Raw genomic sequence first — 22,338 nt, forward strand, 5'->3', positions numbered from 1 at the left:
ACTTTACCTTTCTGGTTCATCTTCTGTCTCTTCTTTCCCCCAGCACTCACACGAATGAATATTATCTCAAACATTAGCATTCTTCTTTTTTGTTATTGTTGGCTTTGTATCCTCAGCCTAATTAGCACAGTGCCTTGTATACTGTAGATGTTTAATAGATATTGGCTGAATTGAATTATAATAGAACTAGCTCCTTGGCAGTAAGACATGTTATCAAATTTTATTGATAAGTTTTTATCAATGATCATATCAGCCATTTCATATCCCATTTTGGGAGTGTACATTACATTTTTTAAAAACCATTTTCCTTAATATACTGTACATTTTTCTTCTATACCTTCACCTTCATCATCATTTATTTCTTCAATAAGGATTTACTATATCTCTTTTATGGGCTACAAGGCAGTATAGCCAGCACCAAAATAATCACTTTCTCTTAAAGTGTGAGGCTGAAATATTAAATTCCCTGCACAAAATTAAATTAAAATTAAAATTATGTGGTACCATGCCCTGCTCCTCACCATTCCTTCCCCCTACTTTTTAAAAAAATCATATACTCTTCTAATTTTTATCCAGTATTTTCATCAGTAAAACCTACATCTGAGGTATGAATTTATTATTGTCCCAATTGAATATGTGTATATATAGTATGTGGAAAATATACTTAACATTGACTGTTAGAAGACTTACCCATTCTTCAGTTCCATGACTTCCATATGGTATATAATTAGTCACCTATTTTTTATTCACCTAAGCTTTAGTGGTTGATGGAATACTGTTGAGATAGATTGGAAATATGTTGCCAGGACCATCTAAAGAAAGTTTTCCTGGTGACTTTAATATGATAAAAATTGCTATCTACAACATTTCATTAATTTGTATATTTTTTGGCTTGTGCTTTTTAGGCAGGAATGCAGCTCATTGCAGAGAAACCAGAAACAGAAGCTGTAGTGAAGGAGAAACTTACAGGCTTACATAAAATGTGGGAAGTCCTTGAATCCACTACCCAGACCAAGGCCCAGCGACTTTTTGATGCCAACAAGGCTGAACTTTTCACCCAGAGCTGTGCTGATTTGGACAAATGGCTAAATGGCCTGGAGAGCCAGATTCAGTCAGATGACTATGGCAAAGATCTTACCAGTGTCAACATCCTGCTCAAAAAACAACAGGTAATTTCCAAAGCATTCTGTTTCACAATAGGTCCAAAAGACACGGACACCAAGAGACACCTCCATTTTGATTGCTTGGTAATTGAAATTCTAAAGTATTTAAAATTTGTTCATTTTTATTTTATGGTTACTTCTTCTACCAATACAGATCACAATCCCTAGATAGTCTTTGGGAGAATTGGAATATAGGTACAAAGACACATTCCAAGAAATGGACACCTCCATTTTGGTTGCTTGGTAACTTAACTTCTTCCATATTTCCTTACTGTGGGTGCTTCTGTTCCACCAGTATAGATGACAATCCCTAACTAGTCTTTGAGAGTTCCTCCCTCTGAAAAAATGTGCTTGCCCCACAGCTAACCTGATAACCTTTGGATTTAGCTAGTCTAGTGCTCCTGTGAGATATTCAGCCCATTACTGGACTAGTACTCCAAGTTTTTCCCATTTGGTATAAGACCATTCAGAGCTTGCTTCTTGCTGCTATAGTTTTTAGGAAGCCATGGTCAAGTCTACTCAGGCTAAGACAGAGAATGGAAATTTCATATAGGGTTTTTTTGGTGTTTGTTTGTTTTTTAACCTCAGTAACTAAATAGTAAGAAGAAATCAGGATGCCACTTTGGAGAAAACTTCCATCTTTCTATATTCCACACTGGGCAGTAACATTTCAAGAATAATATCGTTGAGGACAAATATTGACATACTCCTGGGGCAATATACAATGTAGAAGTAAAAATTACAACAAATCACAGTATTACTACTTTTTTTCTTTGAACGTAAGGTGAAAAATATTTCATACCCAGCTGTATTTCAGGTGTAACACACTCAATTTTTTTATATATCATTTAGAGCAGAGAGTTATAACTTGGGGTCTACAGGTTCCTTGTTTTAGAGGGCCTTTAAATTTGGAAGGGGGAAAAATTGCATCTTTATTTTTACTGAACTGTAGCTCACTTATCATTTCCTTCAATTATGAAAATTTTTTTCATCTTCTGAGAAGTTCATAGCCATTTGTAGGATGTCAAAGGAATCCACAATATTTCCTGCTTCATATATTGTTTAATTACAAAACAAAAATGTAACAGGATTCACATGAAGAAAATTTCCCTTTAGTATTGCCTACTAAAGATCAATACATACCTAGAATTTTGTTTCATCACACAAAGAAATTAACTGAGCCTATGAGAAGACTGAAATGAGATATTACATGTACAAGTGTTTTGAAATCTGTTAAAACCTACTCCACAAATGTTAACTATAATCATTATTATTTTAGCATTTGTCCCACATCTTTATTATGTAAGCCTATCCTTTGTTTCTTATAGTTGGATTTCTTGTGACTTGTTGACTCTGTTGGGGAAGGGGGGGGGGGTCTTTTTTTTTTACTAGGTTTTGTAATTGCCAGAAATTTCCATCTTCATCTGAAATAAGTTCACCCTTCTGATCATTAGTAGTTTATTTTAGTGGCTAATTGTTTCCAATTCAGGAGCCTGGGTATGGTGTATTGGTAATGTCAGCCCAAGTAGACTCCATAAATATCTTAAAATATGTCGTAGCCAAGGGATCTGAGTAATTCTGGCTATTAGATATAGACTTATCTTACCTTATGAGACAGTTTTACTAGCTAGGAATTCTGTGCTCTTACCCCACATTCCCCTCCCACAATTTATTATCTTAAGCTTTAGCATAATGCTCTAAGGTTCCTAGCCCAGACAATAAGATACCTGCTGTGGCGACAAACACAAGACATTTCCAAAATAGCCTGGGAAGATACAACAATAATAGTGTTCTAAGTTTTTGTTGGAGAAGTTTCCATTATGCTTTATGATGAGAAGGATTCATCATTCCTTTCCCCCCCACAGCAATCCTAGTTAATAGATCTAGTAGTATTTCCATCCCATCAGAGATCACCTACTTCAGCCCTATTTACTGTGTTAACAACAGCTCTGGGAGCAACTTAAGTTCATTAGCTAGTTAAAGGAAGAGGTAGGACTAAAACTGACACTAGGCTTTCTATATCATTTGGCAGTATTTAAGATGAAAGAAAGACATAATCTTTTCATACTTATCATGCAGATTCTGTTTAAATGACTTATCTGTGAGAAGCTTATATATAAATGTTCAAAGAAAAAAATCTCATCGATCCTAATGGCATGACTGAATAGCAAATAAGGGCAAGTAGAATTACTCTGGTTTTTCAGAAGAGGAAATCTGTTTAGAGGCATTCATTAAGGAACACCAAAGTCCATAATCAAATGAATAGCAAACTCAAGAAGAGTTTCCTTTTAATCTGCCTATTTTGGGGCTGTCCTGTTGCTGGCAGTTTCAAAGATGCCTACAGATTCCCAGAAGGAGTTTTAAGCGAGAAGAGGCCTTCAGTAGGATGGTCGGTGATGGGCAAACTTTTTAAAGGAAAGGAAGTGCTCATCTGTCAGCCTTTTTCTAAGGCAACTCTTTCAAAGTTTCATTGTATTTGTCAGATTAGGAATAATGTCTCTTGGCCTATAGAACATTTCAGGGGGCTGCATCTGGCCTGGGGCCGTAGTTTGTCCATCACTGGGATAGGATCATTCATACTGTAGTCTACAGGTCTGCCTCCTCCCTTTATTCTTAGAACTGAGGGAATCAAAGCCCAGACAAGTTAAGTGATTGGCTCAAGGGTGTGTGGGGCAAGTACAGAGCAGAGCGAAAGGCTTGTGGCAAGTCTCTGAACCTCTGCAGGCTTTACTTTCCCTCATTTGGACTGGATGATCTTGAAGATCCCTTTTAGCTATAAATCCTGTGACTGGTTCTTGGACTCTCTTCAGTTTTGCAGGAGGCTTTCTATACAGAGTTCTCCCTTTTTCTTCCATGAAAAGGCTTATTCCAAAGTCAGAGAACCACGTGCTATGCAGTGTAATGACTTTGTCTTTAATGTGTATCAGACTTTCTAGGGATATGTGATACTATTTGAAAGATGTATTTTTCATGAGCAAATCTCATATTCCTCTTTCTTGCACATCCTCCCAGGGAAGGTGTTTCCTCCATGATGTGCTGCCCTTCAACTCCCAAGATATCAATCCATATGTGAACTCAATGAATATATTGGTTTAGTGGGACAGATCTTATGCTTAGTATCATGCTTTATTTGTATTTCCTTTATGTCTCAAAACGTACTCTAAACTTGCATTTGCCTCCCTTTGGATAAATACAAAGCCATTTTTAGAAAGAGGTTTACCACTTAAAATTTTATCCAAATAGGTAACTATAGGCAAGCAACAGGATAAACCTTTTGGGAGAGGATGGAAAGGGAGACATTATTGCTTTTCATTTTCTCTAATTTGATTTTAGTAGCCCAAATGTTTGAGGAGTTCTGTGTTTCACTATTGATTATCTTCTTCTGATAAAGAGATAATTAACCATTTTTCCCCCTAGGTCCAAGGCTATAATAGCAATGTTATTTTTTCTAATTATAGAAATAGGAGCATTGAAAGTAGAAACTACTTTTCTTGCTTTTAAAAGAAAGAAAGGATAAACTTCAAAACACAAACACTTTAAGTGAAATTAGTTTTTGGTATTGTGATACTACTTTGTGAAGAGATAAATGAAGTCAGTCTTGTTCATATGGTTCAACTCCTCTTCTGTTCCTGTGCCATTTCTATTGAACCAAGTAGAAACAGCCAATGTGAAAATCTGATTCTGTTCCCCAATTTCTAATCCCTAGTTTAAAATGCAAAGCGGAGCTAAGACTATCAGCTGGCACAGGGATCTGCTAATTGGTAATTTGATATGTAATCACCAAAACCAGATGTTGTGATGGCTATGGCATAAATTCACAATTTACTCCTTTGCTCTTACACTTCCATACTTTATAAATAGCTGCCACCTGCCTCTATTTTGTGTGAACTGAAGTTTTTTGCTGTTTCTTTCTTCAGATACTTGAGAATCAAATGGATGTGCGGAAGAAGGAGATTGAGGAGCTCCAGAGCCAAGCCCAAGCATTAAGTCAGGAGGGAAAGAGCACAGATGAGGTTGATAGCAAACGTCTCATCGTACAAACGAAATTTATGGAATTGCTGGAACCCCTGAATGAGAGGAAGAGTAATCTGCTAGCCTCCAAAGAGATTCATCAGTTTAACAGGGATGTGGAGGATGAGATCGTAAGTAGACATCTTGACCGGAAGTAGCATTTTATTGTGATGTTCCCAAGTTGGTCCTTTGCATTCGGTTGAACTCTGTCCTTTAATGGTTTCTTCTAGTCTCTCCTGATTAAGTATTATCTACATAGATTGCTGTCTAGAGCACAGAGCTCCCATAAGATTCACTGGGGTTTTCATATCCTGGAGAGCAGTCGAAGAAAATGTGTAAAACCCAAATGTCTGACCTTTTTCTTGACCTCTTTCCCAACATTTCAGTAGAAAGATGTACTTCCTGAGATACACAACCCTCCCTGATGTGTTTCTAGGTTAACTTAAGTTCCTAAGTTGACTTACAAGACACTTAATCTGCCTCCTCCTTTCTCCTGGGATTGGTCCTAAGATTCTGTGTCTGACTCTTGTATGTATTTTTTTGTAGTTGTGGGTTGGAGAAAGGATGCCCATCGCAACCTCCACAGATCATGGCCATAACCTTCAGACAGTGCAGCTGTTAATAAAGAAAAATCAGGTAACTGGTTCTACTCCATCCAGTATTCGTTCAGCAGTTATTTTAAATTACAAGGCAATACATATGTGTAAGGAAACTTTGAAGGATTGTGGTTTCCTTTTGGCCTGTGTTTGGAATAATTGCCATGCTGCTTCAATTTAGTGAGCCCCTGTTGCATATTCTTCTCTCCCACAGACCCTACAGAAAGAAATCCAGGGACACCAACCTCGCATCGATGACATCTTTGAGAGGAGCCAAAACATTCTCACTGATAGTAGCAGCCTGAATGCTGAAGCAATTCGGCAGAGGCTTACAGACTTAAAGCAGCTATGGAGCCTTCTCATTGAAGAGACCGAGAAACGCCACAAAAGGCTGGAAGAATCCCACAAAGCCCAGCAGTACTACTTTGATGCCGCAGAGGCCGAGGCCTGGATGAGTGAACAGGAGCTCTACATGATGTCAGAAGAGAAAGCCAAGGTGAGAGGAATTGGAAGCTGGGGGTCCTCAGCACCACCGCAGGGGTCGCTGGCCCTTCCTCAGGAAGTCCTACTGGCCCTAGGCTCATCTATGAAATACTACTCTTGTTGCTTGTTAGATGGTAAGGTCCCCAAGTGCAAGAGGTTATGCTCTTTCCATATTATCATTCCACATTTCCACTTAGCACTGCATGCAGGAAGCACTGAATTTTTTAAACTGAAGATGGATTTCTGTGGTACTAATTGTAGTAATGAGGTTTCCGGCCCTGATATATACTGGTCCATGGTGTATGTGGTTTGTTCTGTGGAGCATCTATTAAAGCATAAAGCAGATCTACTTTGTCAAAATTCCTTTTTTTTTTTTTTTAGTAGAAACTTAACAAAGCATTGTTTCCTCCCTCTCATTGCTAAGATTATTACAATCTTGTCCATGTACCAGATGATTTTTAATCTTTTTGTTTCAGAATGTTCATTTCTTTCGGTAATTTGGTCAGCTAGCATTTATTAATTGCCTACCATGTGCCAGGCACTGTACTAAATACATGAGGATAGGAAGAAAAACAAAGGACAGTTCCCTTGCTCTCAAGGAACACAGTCTAATAGGAGAGACAAGATATAAAGAACTATGTACAAACAAGATACATATAGGGTAAGTTGAGGGCACTGTCAGAGGGAAAGTGGTTCGTCTTTCAGCTATCCCAAGTACTATTTCTATTTTTGCAGTCAGCAGTCCTGGCACTAAGCCCCATTCTCTCATAATATGTAGGGAAGGAAAAGGGAATAAACATATATATATATATATATATATAACCTACTATGCAGTGTATTGTATGCACTTTTCACAAATATCTCATTTTGTCTGTGTAGCATGCTAAACTCCTTGGAAAGTGGTGGAGTATGACTGAGTGCCCTTTCCTTCTGTCTGTAGGATGAACAGAGTGCCGTCTCTATGTTGAAGAAGCACCAGATTTTGGAACAAGCAGTAGAAGATTATGCTGAGACAGTGCATCAGCTCTCCAAGACCAGCAGGGCTCTGGTAGCTGACAATCATCCAGAGAGGTAGGTGCCATTTTGTAGCTGGGTGTCGGTTGTATTGGCTTATTCTGGATTGGTTGGGTTCTTTACTCAAGCAGAAAAGAAAGTATAACAATTAAGTTTGAATATCAGAAAATTAGCTTTAGGTAAAATATTTGTACTTAATCCTTCCTGTCAATTACCTGTTCTCATAAATTAAATCTCCCTGCTGCCCCAGACCTGTGGAGAAGTTCTGACCATCATGAATGATGTATGTGACTTAAAGAAGAAAGAATATTCTGACTTGTTTAGGAATATTCTCCTAAATAAGAGGAAAGGTTGGTGTGGTGGAAAGATCCTGGACTGGTTTTGAATCTGGTTCCACTATTCAGTAGTGATATGATTATCAACAAATCACTCAGATCCTTTAAACTTTGGTTTCTACATTAGTAAAATGGGGGATGATGCTCGTAGCACCAGCATTACCACTGGGATATCATGAGGACCAAATGTTTTTGTCTTGAAATATAAGCTGCAATGCATGATCACTTTTATTTGGGAATGAGCTTTTCACTAAGTTACTGATATCCTGGTTTCAGAAAGGCCTGGGGAAACCTATGGTGACCTAGATCACATTCCAATATTTTTCTTCAGGAATAACTTTCAGCTTTCCATGTAGTTGTCTCTCTGTAACAAACAACAAAATTACATCTTTGTTTCCCAAGACCAGCATCATCTTCTAGTTTTCATGGCCAAGAATACCTAGGAATATGTTGGCTATCATGCCCAGAGAAATATGAAAGAATCAGAAATTACTAATCTTGTTCCTCTGAATTATTCATCCAGCTCTATCTCTTTTTCCTCATTCAATAAATTTATTATTACCTATGAATAATACCTTTATCCTAGGCATTGTGCTAAATGCTCAGGTCATAAAAAGTAGCAAAAGACAGTCCCTGTCCTCAAGGAACTAAACAATCTACAGGATTGAGTTAGGATTACAAATACCCATGATTCTGGAGAAGGAGAATTTGGGGGCCAGATGGAGAAAGGTATCACTTGAGGCCGTGCCAATTAGAGCAATCTCCTATAATCTATAAGCTATTTGACACATTAAATAGAGGTGGGAGAAAAGCTGTTACATTAATGAACAAACAATACAGAGGAGGAAATAAAATGTGTTCCATGCCATACCAAATTACTGCAGGTTTCTTTAGCCACAGGAAGGTGTTTTTAAGGTGGAAAAACTTTCTCATCACTGATTTTTCATCAGTTCCCAGTGTTGAAGGAAACCATGACTTCTAAGGACTTCAGTCAGAAGACATAGTATATTATCTTTTGCCTGAATAACTTTTGAGTTCTATTTGTAAGTTATTTTGACTGCTTGGGGTTGGAATACAATTTGGGGCTATTCCCCACTTTTCATCCCTTCTTTCCCCTTCCCTTCCAAATATGAACCCAGGTTTTCTCATCAGGTTGTTCATGCTGCATTCTCTCTCCTTTATTTCCTCTTGTACATAATTTGTGTCTCAGTTCCATTTCCTTTTGTCCTCTAGTGAACGTATTAGTATGCGACAGTCCAAAGTAGATAAGCTGTATGCAGGTCTAAAGGACCTTGCTGAAGAGAGGCGAGGCAAACTAGATGAGAGACACCGGCTCTTCCAGCTTAACCGAGAGGTGGATGACTTGGAACAGTGGATCGCCGAAAGGGAAGTGGTGGCTGGATCCCACGAGCTAGGCCAGGACTATGAGCATGTCACAGTAAGTTGATTGATGAGCGTATGGATGATTACATGGTCCCTAGTTGCTGGCCTTCCTTGACTCTCCTGGGCTCCCATCCAAGGTCAGGGGTTCTCATCTCACCATTGCCATTAGTCGAGAGATAAATACATTGTCTCATACTGATAGAATGAGGATGAAGGAGATTCTTTTGGGAAACAGCTTTAAGATACAAATCTTTTCCTTTCATTATTCATTATTTGTACTTTCCTTTTTGATTCAGCTCATTCTGAGGAGAAAAAGTCCTGCTATTCAAAAATAAAGTTGATAACAATGGCCCCATTGAGTTTTCTCTGTTCTTGCTTATTAACATTTCAGATGTTACAAGAGAGATTCCGGGAATTTGCCCGAGATACTGGAAACATTGGGCAGGAGCGAGTGGACACAGTTAATCACATGGCAGATGACCTCATCAACTCCGGACATTCTGATGCTGCCACAATTGCAGAATGGAAAGATGGTCTCAATGAGGCCTGGGCTGACCTCCTTGAGCTCATTGACACAAGAACACAGATTCTTGCTGCTTCTTATGAACTGCACAAATTTTACCATGATGCCAAGGAGATCTTTGGACGTATACAGGACAAACACAAGAAACTGCCCGAGGAACTCGGGCGAGACCAAAACACAGTGGAAACGTTGCAGAGAATGCATACAACATTTGAACATGACATCCAGGCTCTAGGCACTCAGGTGTGTATGCGTGCCAAGATAGGAGAAAGGTGGGACCTCAGTTCCAACTGAGGGTGAAGTGGTCTCCCCATTACGTAAAACACTAGCTTGGGCTGCATTTCAGCACCAGTGACATTCCTTGGGCCACCTAGTGGCCATTTCAAGAGAAGTTTAAAATTTTGGAAATGAAGTGTCTACGTAGGAATTGCCACAAATTATTTTTTTACCTGTTAGTTTGTCTCTTAAACCATGTTTGTGTGCATAAATTTAATGCTTTTGTAATCTTTGGCATTATTCCCTGTTCAGACACATAAGAGAATATTTGTAGTTGAGCTTTATCAGAACCACTAATTGTGCCAAATCTCTGAGGAAGACCATTTCAAATTAGAGTAATAGTATTGTTTTCTGCACAAATTTTACCAATCATATTTCACCTGTATACCTGAAAAGAGTTTGAATCTACAAGCCACGTTAAATGGAATCTTTTAATAATCCCATAAGAAAACACAGTATTCATGTGTTTCCAAGAGGTGGGCAGATGAGGGGTTGCTCATGATATAGTAGCCCTTAATAGGTCTCTTTTTAAACTGAACTTTAAATTCTTTTTTTAGAAATGGTGAAATAGAATAATATTCACATGCAAGTAAGAATTTGAGTTGTTGTGGCTTTTTTTTTTTTTTGAGTAATTACTCTTTTTTTTTAAAACTCTTAACTTCTGTGTATTGACTCATAGGTGGAAGAGTGGTAAATGTGGCAATGGGAGTCAAGTGACTTGCCCAGGGTCACACAGCTGGGAAATGTCTAAGATAAGATTTGAACCTAGGACCTCCTGCCTCTCTAGGCCTGACTCTCAATCCACTGAGCTACCCAGCTGCCCCAAGAATTTGAATTTTGATGGTTCCATTCAATTAGCTTTGCTTCTAACATACATATTTTGTTTTACATCCTCCATTTGGAAAAATCTGTCCTCTAAGACCTCCTTGTCCTAAGAAAGATGGCTGATTTTGTTTTTGTTTTTTGTTTTTTGTGATATTGATATTGATTCATTGAGATTTTGTCCATTTTTTGAAGGGCTAATCAAGCCTCTATCACGTCTCCTTTTTTGGGAGTGGCATTCCTTTTTTGTGAAGCTGTCCGTATCACATTATCTTTGCCAAAAATATTGCCTTCTGGATGGAGGGAGAGACACTAAGGGAAATATCACTTAAATAAAATAACCTGTACCTTATCCAGGAAGGTTCAGGGAATGACTACATAGTAAGACTGAGGGAACATACTTTGAGGTGAGCCCTGCTTGGGTATGTGTCCCTCCAATGTTCCTTCCCCTAGTTCTCCTGTAATATATACCCCATCCCCTTTACCTTGTACTACACTCTTGTGTTTGTGTCTTTTCTCCCTCTTTTTGAGAATAGGAACAATGTCCAAATCTTCTTTGTAGCCCCATAGTACCAAGCACGTAATTGACACTTAATAAATGTTCTCTAAAATGAGTTTGGAAAGGCTCCAAGAAAAATGGGTAGATTCAGTCTGCCTTAAGATTAAGACAGCCTCAGATCCTCCTGAAGGATTCTTTATTTTTGCCCTTTTGTAAAACTTACCTTGGAAATCATAGAAACTTCTTGGTTTTTAATCAAAGAAGAGCTTTCAGGATGCTAGCCTGGAATATTAAACAACAACTAATTAACAGAAAAGTCTTCTCCCCTCCCCTCAAGTCATATTCCATTGTACAAGCATTATGCATTAGATATTCAATAACAGAGACTCTGCCTTCAAAGCACTCAGAGCTTAACAGCGGGGGTTGGGGGGGAAGAAAATACTAAATCTCTGTCGTGAATTAGAAGTGGAAAATGGCTCTGTCCACTTCCCCCAATCCACTCCTAAGCCATCTACATCTCATTGCTTTGCTGATCTGATTCTCTTTCTCTTTGTCATAGTGAAGGTGCAAAGTGAGTTGACTAAAGCTTTGTTTGAATGGATTCTCTCATACTGCACTATGGTGAGACAGGTAGCTAATATTGCAAGAGTTTTCTGTAGAAATGCAGGGATTATGGAAATCTACAAAATTTTGCAAGAACATATTTGCCCTATAAGAGATTTGTTCCTGTATTTCTTCTGTGGTTCAGGTATATCTGATGCGTATCCCTGAAAAGAATTATAATCAACTTACAGACCATGCTCAGTGAAATCTTTACCATATTAATTACAGTAGACAAATTTTCAGTAATATAGCTGTCCTATAAAATAAGAAATCTTTGTCATAAATTTAGCAAAGATTATAAGACACCCTGATATCTTCACCACAGTCACTCATCTTGCTGTTTCTTCATGTCCTTTCTCCCATTTGTCCTATCCATTCCATTTTTTACTTTCATCTTACTCAAAAAAAAAAAAATCTCATTATTTTCCTTCTCCTTATTTTTTCTGCCTCCAAGCCAGTTGCCAGATTAAAAAAACCAGAAACAGTGTTCATTTCATCTTATCACTATCTTACTCAAAAATTTTCAGCTATTCCTCACTACTTAGTTGATAAGGTCCAAACTCCTTAGCTTAATGTTCAAGAGTGCTGCCTACAATGTGGCCCCATCCATATCTTTTCAAACATACCTTCTGTTTCCATTGTTAAACTGTATAAAAAACAGATTGATCAACTCATTATTTATATTATATGCTAAATGAGCCTTGTTGCATGCCTAACTCTAGAACTCCTCTCCATTATCTCCTTTATCTGATTTTTAAAATAATGTCAAGATAAATTTTGTAATTTTATTTCATAGCTCATCCAAAAAGTCTTTCCCCTTCTTTCAATCAGAGCACTTAGAGGCCCCCCTTTTAATTCTGAGTGTAACTAAATGGCAAATTCCTCAAGCAAAGGAACCATTTAGAGTTCTGACATCCTTCTTTGTGCACAAGACTATGTACTTTCACTCTGTCCACTTCAATGTTTAATGAATTGAGGAGAAAAGCTCTGTGCTGACCTGAGTTCTGAATGAAAATCTTGATTTTTCTTTGCAAAATTCTAGGTAAGGCAGCTCCAAGAGGATGCAGCCCGCCTTCAGGCAGCCTATGCTGGGGACAAGGCCGATGACATTCAAAAGAGGGAAAACGAGGTCCTGGAAGCCTGGAAAGCTCTCTTGGATGCTTGTGAGGGACGCAGGGTGAGGCTGGTTGATACAGGAGACAAGTTCCGCTTCTTCAGCATGGTGCGTGACCTCATGCTTTGGATGGAAGATGTCATCCGGCAAATTGAAGCCCAGGAGAAGCCAAGGTAATTATGTAATGGAGTTTGGGCTGATCTCATCTGGCCTCCCCCAGTTCCCTTATCAGTAAGGAGCAGGGAGGGAGGTTCTGAGCCAAGCTAATTGCAGCTCTCAATTCCCGTATGAAGTTAATTGCTCAAAAGAGGACTATGCCATTGTGTAGTCATTAATCCGGCTTTGAGACTGTAGATATCACTGTTTTCCTATGAGGGCCTCTTCAGTACCCATGTGTTCTTGAGAAGGAAGAACTGCTCTCCATGCATCACATGGCCCTTGGTAGGGAAGGTGATTTAACAGTTGCCAAATAGTGCCCCAGATTTCTCAGTTCCCTCTTACCTCCCTGTCCCTTCCTTTCCTTGGAAGTGCTCCCATGCCCACCTACCTCATCACTCTTGTCTGTCTGCACTCCTTCCTGCCAGGCAAGGTGCTGGTGGCTAGAATGGGAGTGGGCAGGATATTGGAAGGGATTCGATGTTGAATAAATCACAGGAGCAGTGGTGCTCTTAATCTATTCTACACCGAGATTGTATATTAAGTCTCTCTTCCCATGCCCTCTCTCTGGCACCAACCAGTCGTACTTTTGTTTGCCTGCTTGACTGTAAAGTATCTCTAATAACATCTGCCTTTATTGTACCCGTTGGACTGTCATTTAACATTTGAGCAAAGGTTGTTCAGTTAAATGAGAGGAAGCTTTTATTACCACCACCATTCACTCCACAATGATCTATCATTACCTTTGGCTCTTCCTGGACACCACTGAAGATAGAGACAAGAAAATGGTGTAAAAATAAGGGATTATTTTTAGTTGTGTCACTTGGAAAATATTCTTATTGACAGGGGGCAGGGCCCTCGAGCAAGAGGTCAGAATATACCAGTCCATCTTCATGGATTGCCGTAGGGAGGGCAGGGAAGCCATATCAACTTGCACCTTCCTCTTCACCTCTAGCCCTGATTTAAGTGGTTTTATGACTGTGAGAAAATTAAAAATAGATACTCCCAAATGTTTTCTAAGGAAGAGCATTTTAAAATTATAATTCTCAAACTCAGTGAAGGGGCAATTCATAACCATCAACTAGCTCTTGACACAATCCAGATAACAGCTAAAAATGAATACCTACATGATCTAAAGCAGAGCTTTCCAACTACTTGGGTCTGGAGTGGAAGCAGTCTGAAATGTTTTTACTTGTTCACAAATGTTTATTGACTGATTACAGTATAGTTTGGACTGAGAAACATGGGTCAAAATGATCTGGATTGACTTGTATAGGTGGTCCTGATTTCACATTTTCTGTCTTTAAGACTATTGGTCAACAGGTATTCATTGATCTCTTATTATGTCTAGGTCCTGGGGATACAAAAACCAAGGCAGAAACTATCCTTGCTCTCAGAGAGCTGACCTTCTCATAGAGAGATAGCATATACTCATATAGAGGTATAGAAGAGACATATAAAATAGATACAAGGTACCCTTAGAGGGAGAAGACTTTTGAGAGTTCTTTGGACAGCAAAAAGATCAAATCAATACTTAAATAAATGAACTGGCTATTCCATTTGAAGGCTAAGTACTAAAGGTGAAGCTTAAATACTTTGGCCACATAATGAGAAGACTCATTGGAAAAGATTGATCCTGGGAATGGCAGAAGGATGAGATGGATCAATGGTGTCATGGAAGCAATGAGCAGGAGTTTGGACAGGCTTGGGGAGATAGTGGAGGACACAAGGGCTTTGCATGCTATAGTCCACTGGGCCACAAAGAGTCAGGCATGACTGAACAGCAACCACAACCATAAAGGGAAAAGCTTCCACCAAAAGATGGTGTTTGAGCTATCTTGAAAGAAGCCTGAAACTCTAAGAGTTGGAGAGGAAGAACATGGCAGCCATGGGGAGATAGCCAGTACAAACAAAGGCTAGAGAGGAGACAGGCACCACATATGGGCCAGTGTGTTTAGACAATAAATAAAGCTAATTATTCAATGGAAATTTTCCCTTTAAAAATGGATTACCCTTTTAAAATGTATCTACTTGTTAACTTTTAAGTATGAACTAATGCATTTATTATTTGACATTTTAGGGATGTGTCATCTGTTGAATTATTAATGAATAATCATCAGGGTATCAAAGCAGAAATTGATGCCCGCAATGACAGCTTCACTACCTGCATTGAGCTTGGGAAATCTCTATTGGCAAGGAAACACTATGCATCAGAGGAGGTATGATTAATATTTGTACAATCATTCTGGCCCTAGAGAAATGCGAGGCAGGATGGATCTTGGAAGAAACATTACAGCTGGTTGATCCCCACCATCACTGTAGCTGAAAATAGAACTTAGTTACTTGATTTCTTCATAGGCATTAAAAGGCATATTGTCCCTACTCTATATATATTGAGCATAAAGTATATTGTAATGGGAAGAGCCCTGAATTTGGAGTCTGAGGACTTGTTCATAGGTTAACAGAGCTTTGTGACCATAACAAGTTACTTAATTTCTCTGGCCCTCAATTTCTTCACAGGTAAAATGAGGATATTAAATTCCATTTCTAAGGTCTCTTCCAAATCTAAATTTCTAATCCTAGAATTTAAAGATCGAGTGCTAGACCTCTGGGCAAAATTGGGAAGGACAGATTTTGGTACCATCTGACTTCCCTGCTATGCCTATGAGGTAGGTAAAGCATCCTGGCTGAAGCATCAAGACATCCTGAAGGAAAGACAGGAGGCAAATTGTACCAGGTGAATTAAACCACCACCATCTTGCCTGACCTGGATAGCTATAGCCAGGATTCGAACCTTGATCCTTAGAAATAAGTGACCCTCCAGATCTGCAACCAGCCCAGACTCCACTGTTATCACTGAGGGAAGCAGTCACTATGGAATAGGGTCTCACCTTCCTTACCACCAGCAGCACCCACTGCTAACTACCTGGCAATGACAAGCTTTGAGTGTGGCTGCTGCCCTCAAAACTTTTTCCAATTCTACCCTTGCTGCTACCATCCTGGGAATTAATTCCTATAGAGATGAAGCCTGGCACCTGCTTCCATGGGTGCTGTAGCCAAAACTACTAAAGACCCAGACAAGAATAATGTTCTTGCCATCAAAGGCCTTAGTGTTGTCAAATGGTTTCAGCATCAGGAACTGATAGGTTATTATCAGTGGAAATGACTTTAAAAAGATGGACAGTACCCTAAGGATCATGGAACCTTTCCTTCAGTCTTACAGCTATAACCTCATATTTATTGCCTTCCCCATTAGATTTTTAATTCCTTGAGAGCAAGGACTTTTCTAATCTGTATCCCCAGTGAGTACTTTGTATATCCAAGTGTACTTTGTACAACCAAGTGCCTTCTCATTCAGTTATTCTCCCTCCCCACAACTTTCCGGCTCCCCAAAGTGAATCCCTTTTCTTAATGTATTATAAGACTGTCAATGAATCCTTGCTATGATATTAACTTAATTATGTTTTTTTAAATAAGATTTCAGTATCTGCCTTTTCTAGAGCATTAGCATCCTAAAGCTTTCTACTTATATTCTGTTGTCCCATGGTCCTCTCTTTCCTCCTAAGCGTCTGTTGGTTTTGCAGAAAAGGCTGGTTGGTGGCTAAAAGAAGATAAGTCAATATTTTCAGTGCTACTAATACAACTAAGGTGGTTCCTTTTCTTGCTACACCTAATACCTTGTAATCTTCTAATTTAACTTGTTTATTTTTTAATCCTTAATGAGAAGGGTAACAACATAGTGGCAGATAAAGTCATGGGCTGCCTCGTTAACAAGGTTGTTATGGGGATTTTTTTTTTCATACAGATCAAAGAAAAGTTATTGCAGTTGACTGAAAAGAGAAAAGAAATGATTGACAAGTGGGAAGACCGATGGGAATGGTTAAGACTGAGTAAGGATTTATTTTCTCTGCTTTTTAAGTAAAGAGCATTTTTCTACATGTCTTTTTATATGAGTATAATCTTTTTGTGTTTTTTTTTCCTTCAAATTCCTTTTTTTGTCTCTGAAAATATAATTTCTAAAGTGCTGAGTAATAGTCTAATGTCTTATGTTACTTAGGGTATGAATGATGAATTTTATACTTGTACCTTTCGGCATATTCAGCCCAGTTCTCCACCTTGCTGATTACCTTGACCTAAATGGCATAAATTCAGAAAAAGGCTATGAAAGTTTATATGGGAGGAGGGGGAGAATCCTAGTTTCCTTTCTTCCTTCACCCTCTGTAAAAGTACCTTTTGGAGGACTTTCCTCCTTTAACACTTTCCTAATGCTTGCTGATTTGCATCTTGATGTATTGATACTACAAGACCCTACCTCAAGGCAGATGAGAATTAGACAAAGAGGTGCAACAGAGTAGAAAGAACCCTGGGTTTGGCATCAGAGGATCTGTGTTCACAACCCAACCTTGCAGCTGAGCATCTTCTTTCCTGACCTAAAGAGACTAAGTGATCCAGTTCTAACTTCTCTGACCTCTGAGAGTCTTACTCTGTACTGTTTGTATAATCTTGATAGCATCAGCAATTTAGTGGTCAGGAGCAATCCAGAGGAATAACTTGTCATCAGTTGATTTAGTTAGAACTAAAAGTAGGAAAAATGGTGATTTGCATCATTTTTAGTAGAAAAAAATACTTCTGTTAAAAGTCACATTATTATTAAGGCCTAATATTAGAAAATGTCTTGACAATTCAACCTACTCTGTGAAGCCCAGCCTCCATGAATCCTTCAGGCTGCTGTCGACTGTGCTTTTTGGTTAAAGTCGATTCTTAATTTCTGAGAATTCTCCTTCTCCATTATTAATCTTTTATGTTCTAACCCTGTTTTAGCATATGAAGTCTCCACAGAGATGAATGCTTGGCAGACAGGCTAATATTGCATCTCCATTTTGTTCACTAAGAAGCTCCAGGCAAATGAAAATTGGGTTGCACAAACCTGAATAAAATAAAAAATATGTCATTTAGCATCATTGGCCTGGGTAAAATTAGCATAACATACCCTCTAAATACTGATTATTCTCTGCTGGATACCTAGTACTTACACATCTTTAAATAGTTTCCACCCTCATGCAGCTGACCTTGTACAGAGAAGGGATTGGGAAATGGTTGTCCATATACAGGAGATAAAAGACACTGCCTTTATGGCATCTGCAACTCCTTGGCTCTAACTCCTGTGATGTTGCTCAGTTTTGGAGGTACATCAGTTCTCAAGGGACGCCAGTGTGGCTGAGGCCTGGCTGCTGGGACAGGAACCATACCTTTCCAGTCGGGAGATAGGCCAGAGCGTGGACGAAGTGGAGAAACTCATCAAACGCCACGAGGCATTTGAAAAGTCAGCAGCGACTTGGGATGAGAGATTCTCTGCTTTGGAAAGGCTGACAACAGTAAGTGGTCCAGCTGCGCAACACAAGAGGTGTTGCTTTGGTTTCCACTCAGGCCGGCTCCTCTTGGGTGTCTCTTCTTCACTCTTGTGGGTTTTAAAAGATTGTGCATGCTGGGGAACTACTTCTCCCAGCATGCCCCAGGGTGTCCCTCCCCTCTACTTCCTGGTATGGGATTGGGAATTGGACCAATCCCATGCAGGGAAGAGGCCACGCCCCCTACTTTCGGTCCCCGGGATTAGTATATTTAAGGACCAATCCTGTGCATGGGAGGGGCTTGGGGGGCGGCTCTATTCAATTTTAGCTAGGGAGCTCAGGTGGTTTTGGTTTCTTTTCTTTGAATAAAGTTTTAAAAAAAGAGATCAGTCAGGTAGTTCGTTTTTTTTTTTTTTCTTTTACCTTTTTTTCCATACTCTGAATGGGCCAGGTCCATCCAGAGGAGTAATCTGGACAGCTTCGGCCTCTTCCCCTTCACACAAGCCAAGGTGTATCTCAGATTTGTTTTCTTAAGGCCATGTGATGGCTTAGAAACTGGCATCTGTAATGGTAGCATGATGTCAGACTGGAAAAGAAATGAGTCCCTGTAGCCCACATACAGTCTCAGAAAATCACGAGTTAGCATTATCTGTGTTTGTTGTATTTGAGTTTTGCACATATTGTTGGTGGAGCTAAACTAGCCCTGGATTTGGAGTTTGAGAACCTGAGTTCAAATCCCATGTCTCCATTGGCCACCTCTATTGAACCTTCATTTCCTCAGCTATGACAATGAGACTAGATGATCCTAGGAACTTCTGTAATAAACACCTCACAGGGTGTCTAGAACTGGGGCTTAATTAATCGCTCTTCCCTTTCTTGATCCCTGTTGAGCATCAGTCCAAAAGCATGCATGCATGGATTCCATGCATGCATGCATGGAAATGCCTTCTCATTCTGTTATCCTCACAATCCTCCTGAGATTGAAAAAAAGAAAAAGAAAGAGCTTTTCTTTTGGTATATGCCTGTGGCTCACACAGTGGGTTACTTTGGGGTTAGGCTGCTTCAGAAAGATAGTTTGGTTTTTGGTTTTAAATGCATTGTTTGGGTTAAACTTAAATCTTATACCACAACATGAAAACACTATACTACATTGTCTGAGGTTTTACAAAATAAGCAAGTGGCCATTTGACACTTTGACACTATTAAGAAACTTTGTACTGAAGCAGATTTAAGCATCTGCTTTTTTTCCCCCAGGAACAAGTAAATCAAAGAATCAGAGGACACAAAAAGTTCATGTGAAATCTGGCCAGTTCATGAGTAGGCCAGTTTTTCCTTCAGAACTCTGTTTTCTCTGGTTTTAGTACCTATGAAATTAAATGTCATTGTGGGTGGTGGAATTGGAAAGCTACTGTTCGCCTAGGTTTTACCTTATTATTTGAGAAAAAAGGGCAAGTGGGAACTAGAATATCAGGACATGCTAGGGTTGCCGAGCTGGGTTTTGTTTTGTTTTGTTTTTAAGAAATATAAGATCCCAGAATATTTAAGAATTGTTCATTTTTGTGGATAATATTAGTGGGTTTTTATTATTATTATTAATTGCATTTGCTCTTTAGTTGGAGTTACTGGAAGTGCGTAGACAGCAAGAGGAAGAGGAGAGGAAGCGGCAACCTCCGTCTCCAGAGCCGAGGACGAAAGTTTCAGAAGAAACAGATTCACAGCAATGGTAAGCATGGAACTACTTCCATTGATAAAAGACTACTTTTAAAAACTTCTTTTAGAGAAAATAAATCAGGCTGGGCCAGCCCTGCCTTAGGCATGGAGCATGTTCTTAAGTCTTAAGAGAAACTTGGTTTAAACTGGGTGGTTTTGTATAACAGTTTGCCTCCCAGTTGGAATGGGATAATGATGTGATAAGAACTGTCGTCCAACTTCTACTGGTTCCCAGTGAGGGAGTTCATGTGCCCTTTTATACAGATGGAGCAAGCCAGTGAAGTGCTACCCAGGGTAGCCATTTAGTAGCAGTCTCAGGGATTATATGCTTTTGTCCTCCACTCATGACCATTTTAAAGTACAATGTAAAGTCTGTTAATATGAAAATCTTAAGTGTAAGGAGGAGATAGTCAGCATGGCAGAGTGGAAAGATCAACCTGGGGTCTGCTTCTGCTTCAATCACCCCCATATAACCTTGGATAAATCACTTAGCTTTTTTGCAGAAATTCAGGGATTGGATTTAGGTAGCCTCCAAAGTCACTTAGAGCTCTAAATCTATGTTTGATATTGAGATTGGATGATTTCTAAGGGTCTCTCCTATCTCTGAATCCTTATTGGTTCTATGTATTTAGAAGATTTTGTTATTTCTAAATGCATCCTCTGTTTTTTAAAAGTAAAGAAATGGAAAGTTAAAAATTATTTTCCTTTTTCCTTTCTTTTCCCCTCTTCTCTTTCTTCTGTCACTTTTCCATATTTTAAATCCATATCTTCTTTTCTTTCATTCAATAGGGATGCTTCAAAAGGAGAACAAGTTTCCCAAAATGGTTTGCCTGCTGAACAGGGATCTCCACGGGTTAGTTACCGCTCTCAAACCTACCAAAACTACAAAAACTTTAATAGCAGAAGGACAGCCAGTGACCAACCCTGGTCTGGACTGTGAAACTCAGAACCTTTTGTAAAGAATTCCACTCTTTTCCAAATACTCTTGGTTTGATCTTTTTGCTTCCATTTCATCCACATTGTTGAATTTTATTTAATTAATAACCTTGGTTTTATATATATGTTTTCATTTAATCCATGTTTATTTGAGTCTTTTAACTGGTGGATGCTCAGTTGCCTTAAAGAGACATTTATTTTATGTTATTTATTGTAAGCTTTTTATTTTATTAAGATTTTTACAGCTAAAACATCCCTTACATGAGTAATTGAAATTTAATGAAATTACATCATAATGGAGAAGAAAACTAGAATCTGACAGGTATGACGCATCCAGTTATACTAACAGGTTGCAATACTGTGCTATATACATGGGCCACATTATAAATAAGCTATTAACCAGGCTGAAGGTATTAGATGCAGAAGAATGTAGTGATAACTAGTAGATAACTGTATATGGGAAGGGGATTTTGGCTACTAAAATGAAAAAAACTAAAACTTAGTTATGTAACATTCCAGGAAGGATAAAGATGAAAATAAACAAAAAAAGTTGGATGTGATCAAAAAATGATTTTATTTTTAAGTTGTAGACAGAAGTTCTGTTTGAGATTACTCTACTGCCATTCTCCACCCTCAGGTCAATTCCAGAATATAGATGAAGCCTTTTTTTTTTCTTTCCTTTTTAAAAAGAGAGCAATGTTTTTCTCATTTAGTCTGCTAAGTTCTGGATTCAGAAATCCAGCTTCTTCATGCAGCAAATGATGCAGTGCATGCTGAGTGCTGCTGCCTCCCCAGAGTAAGCTCTCATCCTCGGGGATGCTCTGAGAGCAGCCCTTGGTGACTCAGAGACTTTTGCCTTCTATTTATCTTGGATGCCTGTCTTGGTTTTCAGGCCTCCTTCTTCAGGTAATAACTTTGGGGCATCACTGTATTTAAATTCCCAAACAGATGGAATCAAAGCCATGTTAGTTCTTTCCAGTGACTTGAACCTTAAACTTGATTGGCCTAAAATTAAGGGATCATTTAAAAGCTTAGTTTAGAAGTAAGCTTGTTCTTCTCCTAGACCATTAGCATATTTCTAAGAACTTTTCCTGTATATCCTGTGTAACAAACTTGACAGTTTTTCATATCTTTATGCTTTATTTCATGTCCATATTCTTGTCACCATTTAGCTATTTCCTCTCCAGAGAGCAGTTTAGAATGGCATTTCTTAGACCACAAGTTATGAGAAAAAAACATACCAGAATCTTGTTCCTTAGGAGGAAAAAGCAGGTTATTAAAAGAGATTTTTCTGTAATCACTCATCTCATGCTGTGAGAAACATACTAATTTGCAGGGTTAGAGATGTTAGTGGGATCAGAAACAT

General features: G+C 38.8%; 1 protein-coding gene across 2 annotated transcripts in view; it reads left to right on the forward strand.

Annotated features, from left to right (window-relative positions):
- Window positions 1–22,338, forward strand: part of SPTBN1 (spectrin beta, non-erythrocytic 1) — a 191,675-nt gene that overhangs the window by 158,273 nt on the left and 11,064 nt on the right. Inside the window, exons 19-31 of one of the 2 annotated variants that reach the window (XM_044663335.1) lie at window positions 906–1,169; window positions 5,081–5,305; window positions 5,721–5,810; window positions 5,985–6,266; window positions 7,194–7,324; window positions 8,836–9,040; window positions 9,377–9,751; window positions 12,751–12,995; window positions 15,059–15,197; window positions 16,784–16,868; window positions 18,157–18,353; window positions 19,940–20,049; window positions 20,826–20,889. In XM_044663335.1, coding sequence (XP_044519270.1) covers window positions 906–1,169; window positions 5,081–5,305; window positions 5,721–5,810; window positions 5,985–6,266; window positions 7,194–7,324; window positions 8,836–9,040; window positions 9,377–9,751; window positions 12,751–12,995; window positions 15,059–15,197; window positions 16,784–16,868; window positions 18,157–18,353; window positions 19,940–20,049; window positions 20,826–20,889 — 2,412 coding nt within the window. Of the gene's footprint in view, window positions 1–905; window positions 1,170–5,080; window positions 5,306–5,720; window positions 5,811–5,984; window positions 6,267–7,193; window positions 7,325–8,835; window positions 9,041–9,376; window positions 9,752–12,750; window positions 12,996–15,058; window positions 15,198–16,783; window positions 16,869–18,156; window positions 18,354–19,939; window positions 20,050–20,825; window positions 21,044–22,338 lie in introns of those variants that run through there. The other variant, XM_044663336.1, reaches the window with a different exon arrangement.

This window comes from Gracilinanus agilis, chromosome 2 (genome assembly GCF_016433145.1).
Source record: "Gracilinanus agilis isolate LMUSP501 chromosome 2, AgileGrace, whole genome shotgun sequence".
Classification (NCBI taxonomy): domain Eukaryota; kingdom Metazoa; phylum Chordata; class Mammalia; order Didelphimorphia; family Didelphidae; genus Gracilinanus; species Gracilinanus agilis.